This window comes from Diabrotica undecimpunctata, chromosome 2 (assembly GCF_040954645.1).
Source record: "Diabrotica undecimpunctata isolate CICGRU chromosome 2, icDiaUnde3, whole genome shotgun sequence".
Classification (NCBI taxonomy): Eukaryota; Metazoa; Arthropoda; class Insecta; order Coleoptera; family Chrysomelidae; genus Diabrotica; species Diabrotica undecimpunctata.
In genome coordinates, this window is record NC_092804.1 from 7526865 (window position 1) to 7542605 (window position 15741).

The 15741-nt window shown below is 33.7% G+C and overlaps 1 protein-coding gene across 6 annotated transcripts in view; it reads right to left on the minus strand.

Moving 5' to 3' along the window:
• LOC140434136 (protein peste-like) overlaps window positions 1–15741 on the minus strand; it is a 149735-nt gene that overhangs the window by 88630 nt on the left and 45364 nt on the right. The window contains exon 1 of one of the 6 annotated variants that reach the window (XM_072522185.1): window positions 14265–14406. The exons of 3 other annotated variants lie outside the window; for them this stretch is intronic. In XM_072522185.1, coding sequence (XP_072378286.1) covers window positions 14265–14300 — 36 coding nt within the window. In that variant the 5' untranslated portion in view covers window positions 14301–14406. Of the gene's footprint in view, window positions 1–99; window positions 124–14142; window positions 14407–15741 lie in introns of those variants that run through there. 2 more of the 6 variants (XM_072522186.1, XM_072522189.1) reach the window with 2 other exon arrangements.

Sequence of the window (15741 nt, forward strand, 5' to 3'; positions counted from 1 at the left end):
TCAATGACATTATTGTAAAATCGAACAAACTATTGTAAAATTAAATTTTTTGCGCATAACAAGAAGATGGAAACTATTAAAATAACACTATTAACTTACCGAAAAGGTTTCACAAACTAAACTGTATAAAATCGCGTTTTTGTATGTTCAAAATGACCAAATATCGTGCAAGTGTTTTAAAGTATTTATCACAAGTTTCCTTATTAAAAGAGATAATAGTCAGTTTCCCCTTGTTTGAATTAGGATCAACTAAAAACATTTCGACATCAAAACACCTACTTTTCGTTATTTTTTTAATAGCCGATTTTGAAGACGTGTACAACAGTAAACAAAATAAAAAACATGTGGGGATTTTCGGACAAGGTGGAGGTCAAAAACGCAGGTATCTACTCGGTCAATTCACAGATTGCATTTTCATTCGAAGTGTCGATACAATACAGGACAATATTAAACATGTAGACAGGTTAGTCAATGCCGTGTATATAGGTATCGGATATATGTAATACCAAACCCATGTCTACTTTTAATCTTTTGTACACTTTCTAAAACATCTCATGCTAGACACTGTAACGACCACAGGACCATCTCGTTAAAAAATGACAAATGTTTATCAAAAGTTGGACAAGAATATTGACGATATTTAATTTAGTTTTAGAAGCAATTAATTACCACCTATTTTAAGCCGTAAATACATGAGAAATAGCGGAAAATAAATTTCTAAAAGTATCTAGAAGGTGATATTAACATACGTCCTTAGTTCTGGGTAAAAACAGAAATAAAAGCTGAGTGTATTATAGTATACGTATTTGTCAGTCTGATATTGTAAGGTTAATAGCAAGCAAGCAATTTAATTAAACTCAGCCTGTGAGACTTGTACACCCCTTAAGAATGACACTAGGGTGTTAAAATTCATTCGTCGAATCTGCAATTGCTTGCTTGGGCCCCAAATCTGCGCTCCATGCGCAGATTACCATGTGGTGATCCATGCGCAGATTACTTCAGGTTACCACATGAACTCCAGGATATTACTTAAAACCAATTGGGCCAGGAAATATTCATGATCTTGCATAATCAGGTATCAATTCAAAAACCTCGTTTTCCTTTTTCTCGTAGAAGTAACGATAGGAAAGTTAAAGCAGTATGTAGAAAATACAAGAAACGTATTTGCCCAGATCACACTACCAATATATGTGAAAATTGTTTAAGAGTAGTATTTAATATAAAGGAAAGTACTGTTATTACTCTCTTCTTCTTTTTCTTCTTCAGCCTTCATTTATCCATTGTTGGACATAGGCCTCCTCTAATTGCTTCCACGCTTCCCTATCTTTTGTAATTCTCATCCACTGCTTTCCAGCTACAGCTGTTATATCGTCTATACATCTCCTTTTGGGTCTTCTCACTCTACTTTTTGTGTCTCGAGGTCTCCAGAATGTCATTTTATGAGACCATCTATTGGTGTCTTGTCTTGCTACATGTGCTACCCATTGCCATCTCAATGTCTACCTTTTCTATATTGATGTTATCTATCGTGATGTTTTCTAGGCTGTTGCTTAATATCTTTGTTTTGTCGAGATTCATTTTTAATCCTATTTGATTCGATTTGTGATTTAAATCTTGTAGCATTGATTTTAGTTCATGGATATCTGTGCTTATTGGTAATATGTCGTCTGTGAAACGCAAATGGTTAAGATATACTCCATCTATTTTTAATCCGTTTTCGTCCAATTTGGTTTATTACTCTCACTTATGAATAAAATTTTAATTTTTGAAGAAAAACTGTATTTTTACTGTTAAAAAAACTGGGGTTCGAGGATCTCACCAAAAACTGTACAACATTATTTCACTAGCACAGTTAAGGGTTATTACAGGGACACTGATACAAATCAGCGTTTTGACAAGTTGATTGGAAGTTGACTGTTTACTATACCGAATAGTAGTAAATTAATACTACAAACGGTAGCAGGACGTGGGTGCTCATTAAAGATGAAGTGCAGTGACTGGAAAGATGGAACCGTAAAATAATGTGAAGCATTTGGGAGGGATAAAGAGTGAAGAAGTAGAATACAACAGACCTATCACTATTATCGTTTATAAATTTCCACAAAGCGTTTGTTCCGATAGAACTAGAGAGTGTAATTAAAGCAATCAACGAAAGTTGCATTGATAGCCACTATTCCAGATTAGTATATGTTATTTACAGAAATGGGAAAAACTTAATAAAGTTATACGGAGACAGTAACGTAAATATATAATTAAGGAAGTGTTGGGCAGGATGACACTATATCGCCAAAGCTTTTAGAACGTGCTTGTATAATACTTCATTGGAATCATATAGGGAAAAGTCTCAAAAAGCAAAGACTGCACAATTTGAGTTATGCTGATGGCATATTTTAATAGAAGACATTCACCATCCTATACGAAATCTACACCAAGTTAAAATAACTGGGAAAAGATGCAGAGTAATCGGTTAAAAAATACATCCCAAAATAAAATATATGACGAACCTCGTATTAATTAATAACTTAAAAATTCGAAAAGAAGAAATAAAACCAAAGAAGTAGACAACCAAATAAGTGAGCTATCAAGAAGAATAGCGAATAGATAGGCAGCATATGGGGCTCTCAAAAAGGCATTTAAAGACGTAAAGGATGGAGCGCTCAATCATAGGCATAACTATAAAAATAAAGAGCAGAATTGAAGACATACGAAGCAGCACCAGAGTTGCAAATATTATAGAGAAAGCTTGCAGATAAAAATTGAGATGAAGTATGAAGGATGTAATGTACACACTGTAATTATTTTTTCTTCAAAAAACAGTTGGGACCCTCTCTCTTTCTGTCCCGTAGACTAAATATTCTGTTCTATGTTGACGGAAGAGCTAATTCCATCATAGACATATGTCCTATGGCTTCTGTGCTATACTTCATTGTAGTCATTCGCCACTAGTTTCAGTCAATCAGCTTTCAAACGTAGTGGGATATATTTTTTTAATTTATAAAAGAAGGAAATATAAAATAAGGTTCATTTTATGGTCTGCAGAAATCTCTTGGTTTTCTGGAATATTTTCTGAAATATTTTATGGAATATTTTGTGGAATAATTTATGAAATAATTTATGGAATAAATTATGAGAGAATTTATTAAATTAAATGATGGATTAACCACATATCCAACCAACTAAGATTGCAGCTGTCTTTAAGACCATCCAACCACCATCAGGAGCCATCAACAACTTACCCTGTCAACCACATGAAGCCATTAGTATAAGTTTTAAATTTGTTTATTGTAAAGCTTTAGGCAGTGTTTGTTTGTGCAAACTAAATATTATTTTGTTTTTGCTGAATAAATATGATTAGCTAATTCATTGTTTTATTTGTTACCAACCGAATTTTCATTGTTTACTTTATAGTTTAAGACAAGACGGATTTACACTTGAGATACTGAGCTAGGCGAAGCATAGAGGATAAGCTCCCATAGGTGATTGAGGTATTATTTTATAATGGTATTTCAATTCTCTTTGTTAGTCTTATCGTTACAACCCAAAAGCTAACCGAATGGAGTCCCAGAATAAATAAACGAAACAAGGAATGACCAAGTACACGACAGCAAGATGATCTACGAAAAATATCTAAAAATTGGATCTATACTGCACAAGACCGTACATTCTGGATACAACAGGGGATGCCTATGTCCTGCAGTGGACTTAAAATGGACTTATGAAGATGCTTAAAAAGTGAAGAAGTATGAAGAAGTAGAACCAACCACGTATATGAGCAATACAGGAAGCCTAAAATTAGAAGAATGCCGAAGACGATCTTACGTAGAAGGTCTATAGACAGTGAAAGAATAAAAATACCAAGAGCAAGATGGAAAGTAGGAGACAGAAGATGTCAAACTTAGTAAACTATCAGATGTAACTTTTTGCCCTATGTTAACAAGGCTAGTTGTGCACTGTAAATATAACCTTTTCACTAAATATGTTCACTCAAAGATGCCTATTAGCTGTGAGTCAAGATATGCAAATCTGCTTTAAGACCTTGAAAAGGTATTCGAAATACTGATTATAGTATTACAGTCCCACAATATTATTTAAAAAGACGTTCATCTCATATAAAAACCATACTGTAAACAAGAGGTTCAAATAAATATAGAAACAGAACTTACCTATAGCGGGAGCTATAGGTATGTGATTTTTGTAGCTTGATACAATAATTGTTGTTTTAGAAAAACCATAACTTTCCATGTACCGATTTTGGTAAACAATATTTACAACTAATTTTATGTACCTTTTTATTTTCATAATCTCAATGCTTTCAGCCCCTTATAAATATTTATATCTACCAAATCCTTAAGTTTTGTATTGTCACACATCATACCAATGTAATAAATTTGATGATTTTCTTGTTGTGGTCCGTTCAGGAAGACAACGATTGTCTTAAAATGTACTCTCCATATACTCAGGTCTGGTTTTTGGGGATTACCAAATAAACAAGCAAACGAACAAAATCAATTTTTACCAAAAGAAAATAAAACGCAGTGGAAAACATGTAAACAACGTTATCACAATATTATGTAAATAGTACAAATTGCAATTTAGTCCGGTAAAATAAGGATGCAACTTCAGAATGAAAGATAATAAGCTAAAAATTTGCATACGTCTTTATTTTGATGGTATAAAACTTACCTCAAAAGTCTCATATAATCACGTGTCCGCGACTTAAGATATTTAAGGTCAAAGGTCACGAAAATGAGTTTTCTGCAAATATCTCGTTTCCCTTACACTTTATGACATTTAAGGTGGTTAGAAAAATTGTAGAATGGAAAATTCTCTTCAATTTTTGTCTGAAGTACTTTTATGTACCTTCAACCCTTCTTAAGATAGAGCGCAAAGAGTGGGGGACCGCTTACCTGTGTATACGGTAACGCGAAGTCAGCCAGTAGGATTCATTAAATAATAAGTTATATAGTTAATTATTCACTTAAAATACTATTATTATCATTAAATTTTTAATATTTATTATTTAATAAACTATATTTATAGATATTAATTATAAAATATATACTTTTTATATAATATTTATTTTATTTTTAACAAACATACAATATTAAATGAAATATTTCAAATAAACTTTAATGATATTTTTAACAGCTGTATATACGATAAATTAAGATCAAGTGCAGAATTCAACAATAATCATTTTTATATTTAATTAAATACTGAAAAAATCATATTTATTATGTTTTTAAATTATATATTTATTTATTAATCCAATAATTGATTTATTAAAGTTACAAATATAATATATATTCTTTTATTATGTATGGTTAATATTTGTGTATTAATTTTCCTCTTCATCGTCTTCTTCTTCTTCTTCTTCTTCTTCTTCTTCTTCTTCTTCTTCTTCTTCCTCTGACTTCTCAATATCGGATTCATCAACATCATTCTCGTTTATTAAAGTATCAGAATAAAAATATTCAAGAATATCAGGTGCATATTCACTTTCTTCATTGAAATCATCTGAAGTTGATGAAGCGTTTAGACATGATTGTCCATTACACTGCCCACAAATTAAAGTACATTGCAATCCTGATTTCCTGCATCCGCAATTAGAACCACAACCTTTCTTGCAATTGCAAAATATTGTATTCAGCAGTTCTTTTGGTGCTGGCGGTAATAATGTTGTTATTGGTTCCAGAAATTCATTTTGCATTACCCAGCCGAATTCTTGGGGTTCTAAATCATTTCCCAACCAAATTTGGGTCTGATAATAGACAAAAATGATATGCTGACGAGCTGCTGCACTTGAAGGTAAAAGACTTAATAACTGCACTGGTTTGTTGAGTCTTGTTGATTTGATGGACTGGGTGTATCGAAAAGAGTCTATATCGGTTTCTGATGTTGGAGCATTATACGCTGCTAAGAAAATACGTACTCCATTTTCAAATAATTCTTGTACAGAGCAGTTTTTTGTTGAAATAGTTGAGGTGACTGATGTAAATGGTGATTTTTTTTCGAACATTTTAATAAACGATATTTTACCCTTCCTATAAATCGCAGAAGTCGTATCACATCCACTAAACGCGTGTAAAAATAAGATGTGTTTCTTAGAATGAGGGTATTTATAATTAACATCTATAAATATAGTTTATTAAATAATAAATAATAAAAATTTAATGATAATAATAGTATTTTAAGTGTTAAGTATTAACTATATAACTTATTATTTATTAAATCCTACTGGCTGACTTCGCGTTACCGTATACACAGGTAAGCGGTCCCTCACTCTTTGCGCTCTATCTTAAGAAGGGTTGAAGGTACATAAAAGTACTTTAGACAAAAATTGAAGAGAATTTTCCATTCTACAATTTTTCTTACACCTTAAATGTCATAAAGTGTAAGGGAAACGAGATATTTTCAGAAAACTCATTTTCGTGACCTTTGACCTTTAATATCTTAAGTCGCGGACACGTGATTATATGAGACTTTTGAGGTAAGTTTTATACCATCAAAATAAAGACGTATGCAAATTTTCAGCTTATTATCGTTCATTCCGAGGTTTGCCCCCTTTTTTGCCTTATTTTACTGGATTAATTCTGAACAATCTAATACGTTTGTTGTAGTTCTGAAAATAGAATTAAACCATGGATCGTTTAAATTATACATTTCAATTAATTTCGATTAATCGTTGCCAAGACATCATTTTCATATATTTATTATATATTTATAAAAAGTAAACCAGTAAGTACGACAAAACAAACTACTTAAAATGATTGTTATAATCCGTGTGCTTTTAGAAATAAATAATTATCTCTAGCTAAAAACGACACGTTAATAACATAGCAATAACAACGAATTGTCACTTTTTGTACCCAATTGTGCAACGTTGTTGTGATGCGCGGAATACGAGATGACTCTCATCATTGACCTCCAATAAATTTGCATTTTTAGAATAGATAAAGACGATAAAGATAAGGAAAAGGACAAAAAAAATAGGAGAAAAATTGCTGTGAGATAAATAAGAACTGCCCATTTAAGATAAAATTAAATAAAAAATTATGAAAATAAGTATGACAGTGATATGAGTTTAGATATGAGAAACTTATAATCTTAAAACATATTGTTGGGATAAAATCGCTTGTTTGATACTCGCTTGCATGAAATTGATATACTAATTTACTACTACTTTATTTTCACTAAAACAAACTTATTACAAAAACTCATTACATAAATTGTACTTCTACTCTACTCTAAAATATATAGTCTATAGTTATCTTCATGTTCTTCTTGTTTTTTGCGCGTCTACTGTCAATTTTTATGAAAAGGTGTGTACAACTGCACCCACTCCAACCGCAACTGCACTCATGTTTTAATTCTCTCTAATAATGAAATTATCTTATCTCGTGTCTTATCCCGTGTATGTACAAGCTTGTGTGGAGGTGTTTTGATGACGTACGGGCGTGGGAGTCCTCAACCCCAACACCCAGTGCCCAGTCCCAGTGACTGATATGGAAATGTTCTGCAAATATGTAGGATAGGTGTGAGTAAGTTCTTACCAAATAAGCACCCGCGGATTAACTGAGGATATGACATAGGGCAACAGTTATGCCATAAGTCACTCAAGGTTGGAGAAAAATAGTCCTCACAGGTTTGATATCACACATTAATAGTCCGTAATCAAATATCGAATCAACCGGCTATCAAACTGTGTTATAGATAACAAGGGGAAATAAGGAGGATGAAAACTTAAATTGAAAGGTCACCGTAGGGACGACAGGACAATACTAGAGGGCTCCAAATTTCACAATGGCCCATCCGCCTATTCATCCCAACCAGCATCCAGAGCAGTCATCCAGGGCTGCCATCATTGCTTTGTGCTCTACAATAGATATAGAGGAGGTAAATCCAGCAGAACCTCAAGAGACGCTGTGAGAGTGGCCCTGAGATGCCAACGCATGCCAACCGCTGGAGGTGAGTCAAATGGGGTTTAGCTGAGTCAAGTCTAGCCAGGGACCTCCACAACACGATGGTCGCATACGTCAGCTTTATTGGCAAATCCAATATCTCATTTTCAGCTGCAGATCCTTTTTGGCCCCGAAAGCTCCTCTGTACGCCAAGAAAGCTGCAGCAGCCTTCTTCACATTGGGGTCGAGATGTTCCTTCCATGATAGTTTCGAATCCAGGATCACCTTTAGGTACTTCACTGACTTGAAAACCGATAAAGCTTTTCCATACAAGGTATGCTTTCTGGTGGATTTGATGGTTCTTCTCCGAGAAAACGAAACCACAGCAGTCTTCTCATGATGAATCCCGAGTGACTGATCCCAGCACCATTCCTCAACGAGCTCAAGGCTGACCTACGCGACTTCGTGCACAGTTCCCGGGAAAAGCCCTTTAACCAGTATAACTTAGTCATTAGCGTAGGCTTGTGCATATATACCTTGTTCGGACAGTCGTTGATGAAGGCCCTCGACCACTAGGTAACACAGCAAGGGAAAGAACTCCTCTCTGAGTGTAATCACGAGATTCATTCACCCGAACGCAATAACCGTTTTGGTACGCAGCTACCTGCCTCTAAAAATGTAAGGCCTGGATCTACCTGACCAACCTGCAGCCAAATCCATGCCTTTGCGCAGCACAACACATGAAATCAAAAGTAGCGCAGTGTAAGGCGTCCTCAATATCGATAAAAATCCCCATGTTGTATTTCTTTTGATCTGGCGTCCGCTCCACCTTGTAGATAAGGTGATTCAGCCTTATATCTCATATGTTAAAGTTATTTCTGAAATTATTTATAACAAAATTTACAAAAGTGTAGAGAGGATATGACCCCAGAACAATTTGATTTCAGGAACGGTATGGAAACCCGAGAGGCGTTGTTTAGTTTCATTGTGCTTATGAAAAAATGTCGCGATAAATCAAAAGATGCATATTTGTGTATCATAGATTAAGAAAAGGCGTTTGATAAAGTCAAGCATGAGAAACTAATAGAATGTTTATAAAAAAGAAAGTCAATTTCAATGATATAAACATAATAGTTAAACTCTACTGGAACCAAACTTTATCTATTAGAACAGAGATGGTGGACAATGAGACCATAAAACTCCAAAGAGGAGTGAAACAAGGTTGTATATTCTCGCCATTATTATTCAATCTGTACTCAGAGCAGATATTTGCGCGAATTTTTAATGAGACATAAGAAGGTATTATAGTCAACGGAAGAATTGTTAAAACATCCGATACGTCGAAAATACGGTATTAATTGCCAGAAGCGAACAAAACCTACAAGATATGTAGAGCAATGTCGTCTATGGTCTTAAAATTATTGCAAAAAAAAACAAAGGTAATTCTACAAAAAAATACTACAAATATACACGTATTAGTAAAAAAAAATAATTGAACAAGTTGAAAAGTTTAAATATCTAGAATGCTGAGCTGAATACATTAGACATTAGGCTCAGAACAAGAAGTCAAATTTAGAATAGAACAGGGCATAAACGCATTTCTTAAAATAAAAAGAGATATTTATCAACCAAGATCTTAATCTTATTATCCTATCACATGATAAAATCGTATATACACAGTATCTTACTGTATGACATGAAAGTTTGGACGTTAACAATTAGTTCGTTACGATGCCTGGAAAAGAGGTGGACATTCTGCCGTATTATAAAAATTCCATGTACCAACCATGCTAAAAATAAAAAAGTTTTAAGAAGTTTGACTACAGATCGTGAACTTGGAAGTTATTAAAAAAAGGAAAACATCTCATCTCGGACATATATTTAGACACGAGAGTTACAATTTCCTTCAACTAATAATGTCAGAAAAAAAGAAGGAAAGCATGGTCCTGTCAGACGACAAATAACGTAGCTGCGTACAATCAAGGATTGGACAGTACTCGACCTCGAAACCTCAATAAAAAAAGCACAGGATAGAGATGAATACAGAGTGGCCCAAAAGTCTGGAAACGACCAATTATCTCGTAAATTGCTAATAATTCCTTCCAGACTACATAAAATCATAAGTGTTACTATGGTTGAACTCGTATTGAATAGGAGATTCCAATAATGACTGAATATACAGGGTGATGAATTTGAAAAACCAAAGTTACTAATAATATAAGAAAAACGACAAATCTGGCAACATTACAAATATTAAATATGGAGTTTCCTTATCCCAAAATAGGTGTACTTTAAATTTTGTACAATTATGACTAGCAATTTACAAGATAATTGGCCGTTTCCAGACTTTTGGACCACTTTTTATACAGAAATCATTGCCAACCTTCATTAGAGACGGCAACTAAAGAGAAAGAGTCTTATCAACGAAATATAGGCACAAGAAGGTGTACTTAAGTGTACAAACACAGAGATTTGAGTTCCAATCCGACCGATACGAGAATTTTTATTTAGAAAAATCTATTTTTTGTCTGTTCTGTATTAGAGATACCGCAGTTGTTCAGATATAAAGAAAAAAATGTAAACTTTAGTTAGTAACAAGGCAATTACAACATCAGCAAGCGTGCAAGACATACGATACACTTCCTGGATACCGTAGAATAGGGTGACTTTGATTCTATAAGGTGACTTTGATAAAACATGAATATTTTGTTTCAAGAGAGTATACAACCCAAATGTTTCGTCCGTTATGGTGGTTGTCTGAACTTGATTTCAGTGCACATGTTGATTCACTATAGCAGAAGGTGTTTGTGGCCAATATCAAAAGTATACGGTTGTAAATTCACCATTGAAATTTTTGTTTGAATTTGAAGATTTTATATTGTGTTACTAAATTTAAACATACAGCTCTTACAATAGAATTGCAGGTAATTTTGTGTATGTTGCCTTAATGTAGGTCTAGTTTTCACTATTTTAAAATATTTAACCTAACTTATTTCCGTAACTACTCCATGAAATTGAATGATTTCTTATCCGGGGTCACTTTGATACTTCTCTGACGAAACTCTTGAACATGCTCTGCTTCAAATAATAAACGGAAACTTGTCTGTTAAAGCCGCTTCAGAAAGATTTAAAATTCCGTATGGTACTTTATATAATAAATACAAAGGGAAGCATGTGAAGAAGCCAGGGGGCCAAACTGCGTTGACGGAGCTGGAGGAAAAATCAATCGTGTCCTGCATTGTCAAATGTGCAGATTGGGGATTTCCATTATCGACGCTAGATGTACAACTTTTCACTAAGAGTTATTTAGAAAGAACTGGAAGAATTATCTCTAAATTTAAAAACGGGGTAAGTCCTGGTAACGACTGGGTAAAACTTTTTTTAGAGAGACATAGTCAGCAAATCTCTGAACGACTTGCGTCTAACATTACTAGAGCTCGGGCAGGTGTCACAAAAGAAACGATAGAATCATATTTCAATAATTTAAAAACAACTCTCTCAAATTGCCCTCCATCACACGTTTTCAATTACGATGAAACCAACGTTAGTGATGATCCGGGGAAAAGAAGATTGTTTTATAGAAGAGGGACCAAATATCCAGAACAAATCACTAATCATAGTAAAGCCGCCACATCAATAATGATGTGCGGTGCTGCTGATGGTACACTACTCCCTCCTTATATAATATATCGCAGCGAACATATGTGGGATGCATGGACATTAGGAGGTCCACAGGGCTCTCCTTGTTGTAGTAGTGGATGTTGCGCAAGAGGAGCTAGATATAACCGAACAAAAAATGGGTGGATGGAGGTAACTTGTTTTACAGACTGGTTTGAGACCATATTATTACCCCACGCAAGACGGCTGGAAGGTAAAAAAGTTATGATCGGCGACAACTTGGCGTCTCACTTTTCAGATCATGTTTTAGAATTGTGTGAATTGCACAATATTGAATTTGCGTGCCTTCCCAGTAATTCAACACACATATGCCAGCCTTTGGATGTGTTTTTTTTTAAACCCATGAAAGTCTCTTGGCGAAAAGTTTTGACGGAATTTAAATTGCGACACCCAAAAATTACTGGTGTACCTAAAGATCAATTTCCGTCGTTATTAAAAAAATGCTTGGAATTAATGGATCAGATAATTGCAAAAACTGAGTACAAATGTGGAGATTGTGAAAAAAGTGCAATTAAGAGAGTTTTGAAGAATGGGTTCGAGGCTTGTGGCATGGTCCCTTTCGATCCAAATAAAGTCTTGAGTAAGATTACACCAATCAACCATGATGTTGATTATGTAGAACCTCTGATTAACGACAGCCTCACAGACTATCTGATGAATAAGAAGTCCGAGATAGAAGTTACTAAACGGCAAAGTAAAAAGAAACTTCATATCCAACCTGGTAAAAGTGTAAGTCGACATATAACGGCAGATGACAGCTCCTACGATAGCGAGTTAAACAGCTATAATAGTGAAAGCGAAAATGAAATTGAAAATGAAGATTCTGTGGAGGACCAATCATATGAAGATGAGATGAATACAAAACCCTCCCTTGATGAATTGAATGTTGGAACTTACGTGATTGTAAAAATTATGTCAGGTAAACAAAAATGTAAAAATTACGTATATGCCGGAAGGATACAAGAGAAATTACCTTTTGACGAATACGAACTCATTGGACTTAAATCACTGGATGAGACCCATAAACATTTTAAAGTTGTGGAGACCGACGTTTTTAACGCTCCTTTCGATGATATCTTAGCAATTCTGAAGACCCCATCGGTTGAAACAAATGAAACAGCAACTACATGTAGGTACATTTCCTGGCAGAGTTGATGTTAAAGAAAAATAACTTTGATTTTGTTTCCGTTCAAAATACATTCTTTTGGCTTTTTTTACTATTTTATACTGTTTTACTAATTTGCTAAAATGTTTTTTACCTGAATAAAGTATTAGCTACCTGTAAAATTATTTATTATATACTAATTATTGTGCCTATAGCAGCTGTCAAAGTCACCCCAAAAATTAAAATTGAAATATCTAAAAATTGGCTTGATCGATTTAAAAATGGGTTGACATTGACACCATTACAGCTTTTATGCATCGTCCAAGCTATTTTAAAATAGGGTATCAAAGTGACCCCACATCAATGGGTGATTTTGATATACCATTACTTATTTTTTTTGAGAAAATCCTCAATTTAAAGATATATATACTAACAGTATAAATTACATAAACATAAGATGCATCCCAATGGACATTTTTCCACATTTTTGGGATCACCCATTCAAAAGTTACGTAAGAAAATATAAAAAAAATTTAAAAAGTCACCCCGTTCTACGGTACATTTGATACGAGTTATATTTACTCCCAGCGCACCTTTTACTTGTGCCACTATCGGTAAAACCAAAAAACAATAAAAAAACCAATTGTTTTGTTGCATTTTCAAGGAGAATCCATTTTTTTCGATGACGTTAGCGCTATAAACTGTTATTAATATTTATTTATTATATTTACTTATAGTTATTATATTTATCGTGAAACATCTAGACCTGAGTATTAAAAGGGCCAAACTCCATTTTCGTTGTTTTGAGTAATAAGCAATTTAAGTTTCAGGAAAAGTAAAAATCTATTTTACCTAAATTTAAAAAATTTTAAATTTAGGTAAAATAGATTTCTGATTACTAATAACGAAATTTCAAGTAAAATAAAAGTAGTATTTTTTATTACTAAATATTTTTTTTTGAACCTATTCTCTATCCTTCCATTGTTGGATGTAGGTCTCCCCCAGTTCTCTCAATCTTTCCCTATCTTGAGCTGTTCTCTGCCATGTGGGACCTCCTTTTTGTAAAGGTCAATCTCCAATAACTTAAGAATAAAAGGGCCAAAGTCCAATGCTCACTGGATATTGGCTTGTGAGCAGTTCTATTTGCACTTTGGCCTTTTAATTTTAACTGATTTGGAGATAAGATCGAAATTAAAATTAAAAAATCGGTAATCATTCGTACAAGATTTGTCTTTTTGTATTGGAAGTTTTGAATATGATAATGTTTGTGGTAATACTAAATCAGTAAAGGGAAAAATGGAGTTTTAATACTCAGGTCCAGATATATAAGCGTGTATATTCTGTGAAGAATACAGTTTATTTCTAATATGTTTAAAATATAGAGCTTTCTGATAGCATATGAATAAAACAAGCCATTGATTTAGTACAAATAGAATATAATTATAAGTAAAAAATTACCATTATAGTTTTTTCTTTGGTGGACATCTTACAAACATACACTCAGTCACTTTACACACATACACCACAGTAGCCGAATAGTGAGTAAACATTTAAAGCTTGACACATTTTGCATCACTTACTTGGTATGTCTGTAAGGGCGAAAAATTTGTTGGCATTTTGGTTAGATAAAACTCGACATGATACACTGATAGAACAACAATATGTATTTGCGTAACATTTCATTCTTGTTATTATAGTTTTACTAATGTTGCAGACAGCCTCTTATCTTATCTCGAATCTGCGGTATGATAAGCTCCGATAGTAACTATAACATTTGATATTACGTAAGTCATTCATAATGTTAAAAAATAAACATTAAAATGTGGTGTGATTTGCGTTATCAACATAAGGATATGGCTTGAGTTACTTATTGTCCAATGCTATTAGTTAAACATAATACACATTATACATTTGGAAATAAATATTTTTAAATACAAAATAACTTTTGCATTTTAGGACTTTTTGCACTTTTAAAGTTAAACTGGCATTTACACGATGTCTTTTTCTTTTTTTCTGATCTATGTTATTTTTTCCGCTATCTAGTGGATCACTTGTAATCCATTTAGGCAGTTTTTTAACACGCCGATCACCAAAAGGATTTTCTAAATACCTTAATTAAAATTGTTCGATATACGAATTCAATTATTGTATTTCTTGAAAGGCTGTACTTGAATCCTAATTAATTGTAAGTTAATTATTAAATACTATTTAATCTGCACAAAATTATTAAAAACTAAAAGGAGAACTTTTAATTAGTAGTAAGTTTAAGGATCATGACGACTTGAGTTACATGACTCGGAAGCTAATAGAAGAATATAAAAAATGGGGTCTCGAAGTCAACGTTAAAAAAACTGAAACCATGTGTATTGGAGGGACAAAGCAGTCCATTATATTAGACGATGGGGTAGAAATTAGACACTGTGATGAATACAAGTACCTGGGTATGAAGATAACTCAAGATGGAACACTCGATGCTGCTATAAAAGACAGAAACATACAGGGTAGAAAAGCCATATCCATGATGAACGGCATTCTGTGGGACCAAACAATATCTAAAGTGAACAAACAACTCATATATAACACCATACTTAAAAGTGTAATCTCATATGGCAGTGAAGTTTGGCCAATGAAACAAAGAACAGAGAAACTGTTACTAGCAACAGAAATGGACTTCTGGAGAAGAGCAGCAGGCAAATCAAGAAGAGATCGGATACCAAATGAGAGAATACGAGAAATGATGGGAGTCAAGCATACAATAGTTGATGACATAAAAACAAAACAGTTAATATGGTACGGCCATGTACAGAGAATGCCAGATGACAGGATTCCGAAACAGATTTTGACGTGGACACCACAAGGAAGAAGAAAAAGAGGAAGGCCGAGAAGAAGCTGGAGAGAGGGAATTGAAAAAGAACTAGAGGAAAGAGAAATCCCTCCAGGCCTATGGTTAAATAGAGAAGAATGGCGGTTAGGAGTCGGAAGGCGTCGGAAAACGCTGTAAACCGATAGAAGTAGTAGTGGTAGTTTAATTTTAACAGTCATTTGACAATTTAAATA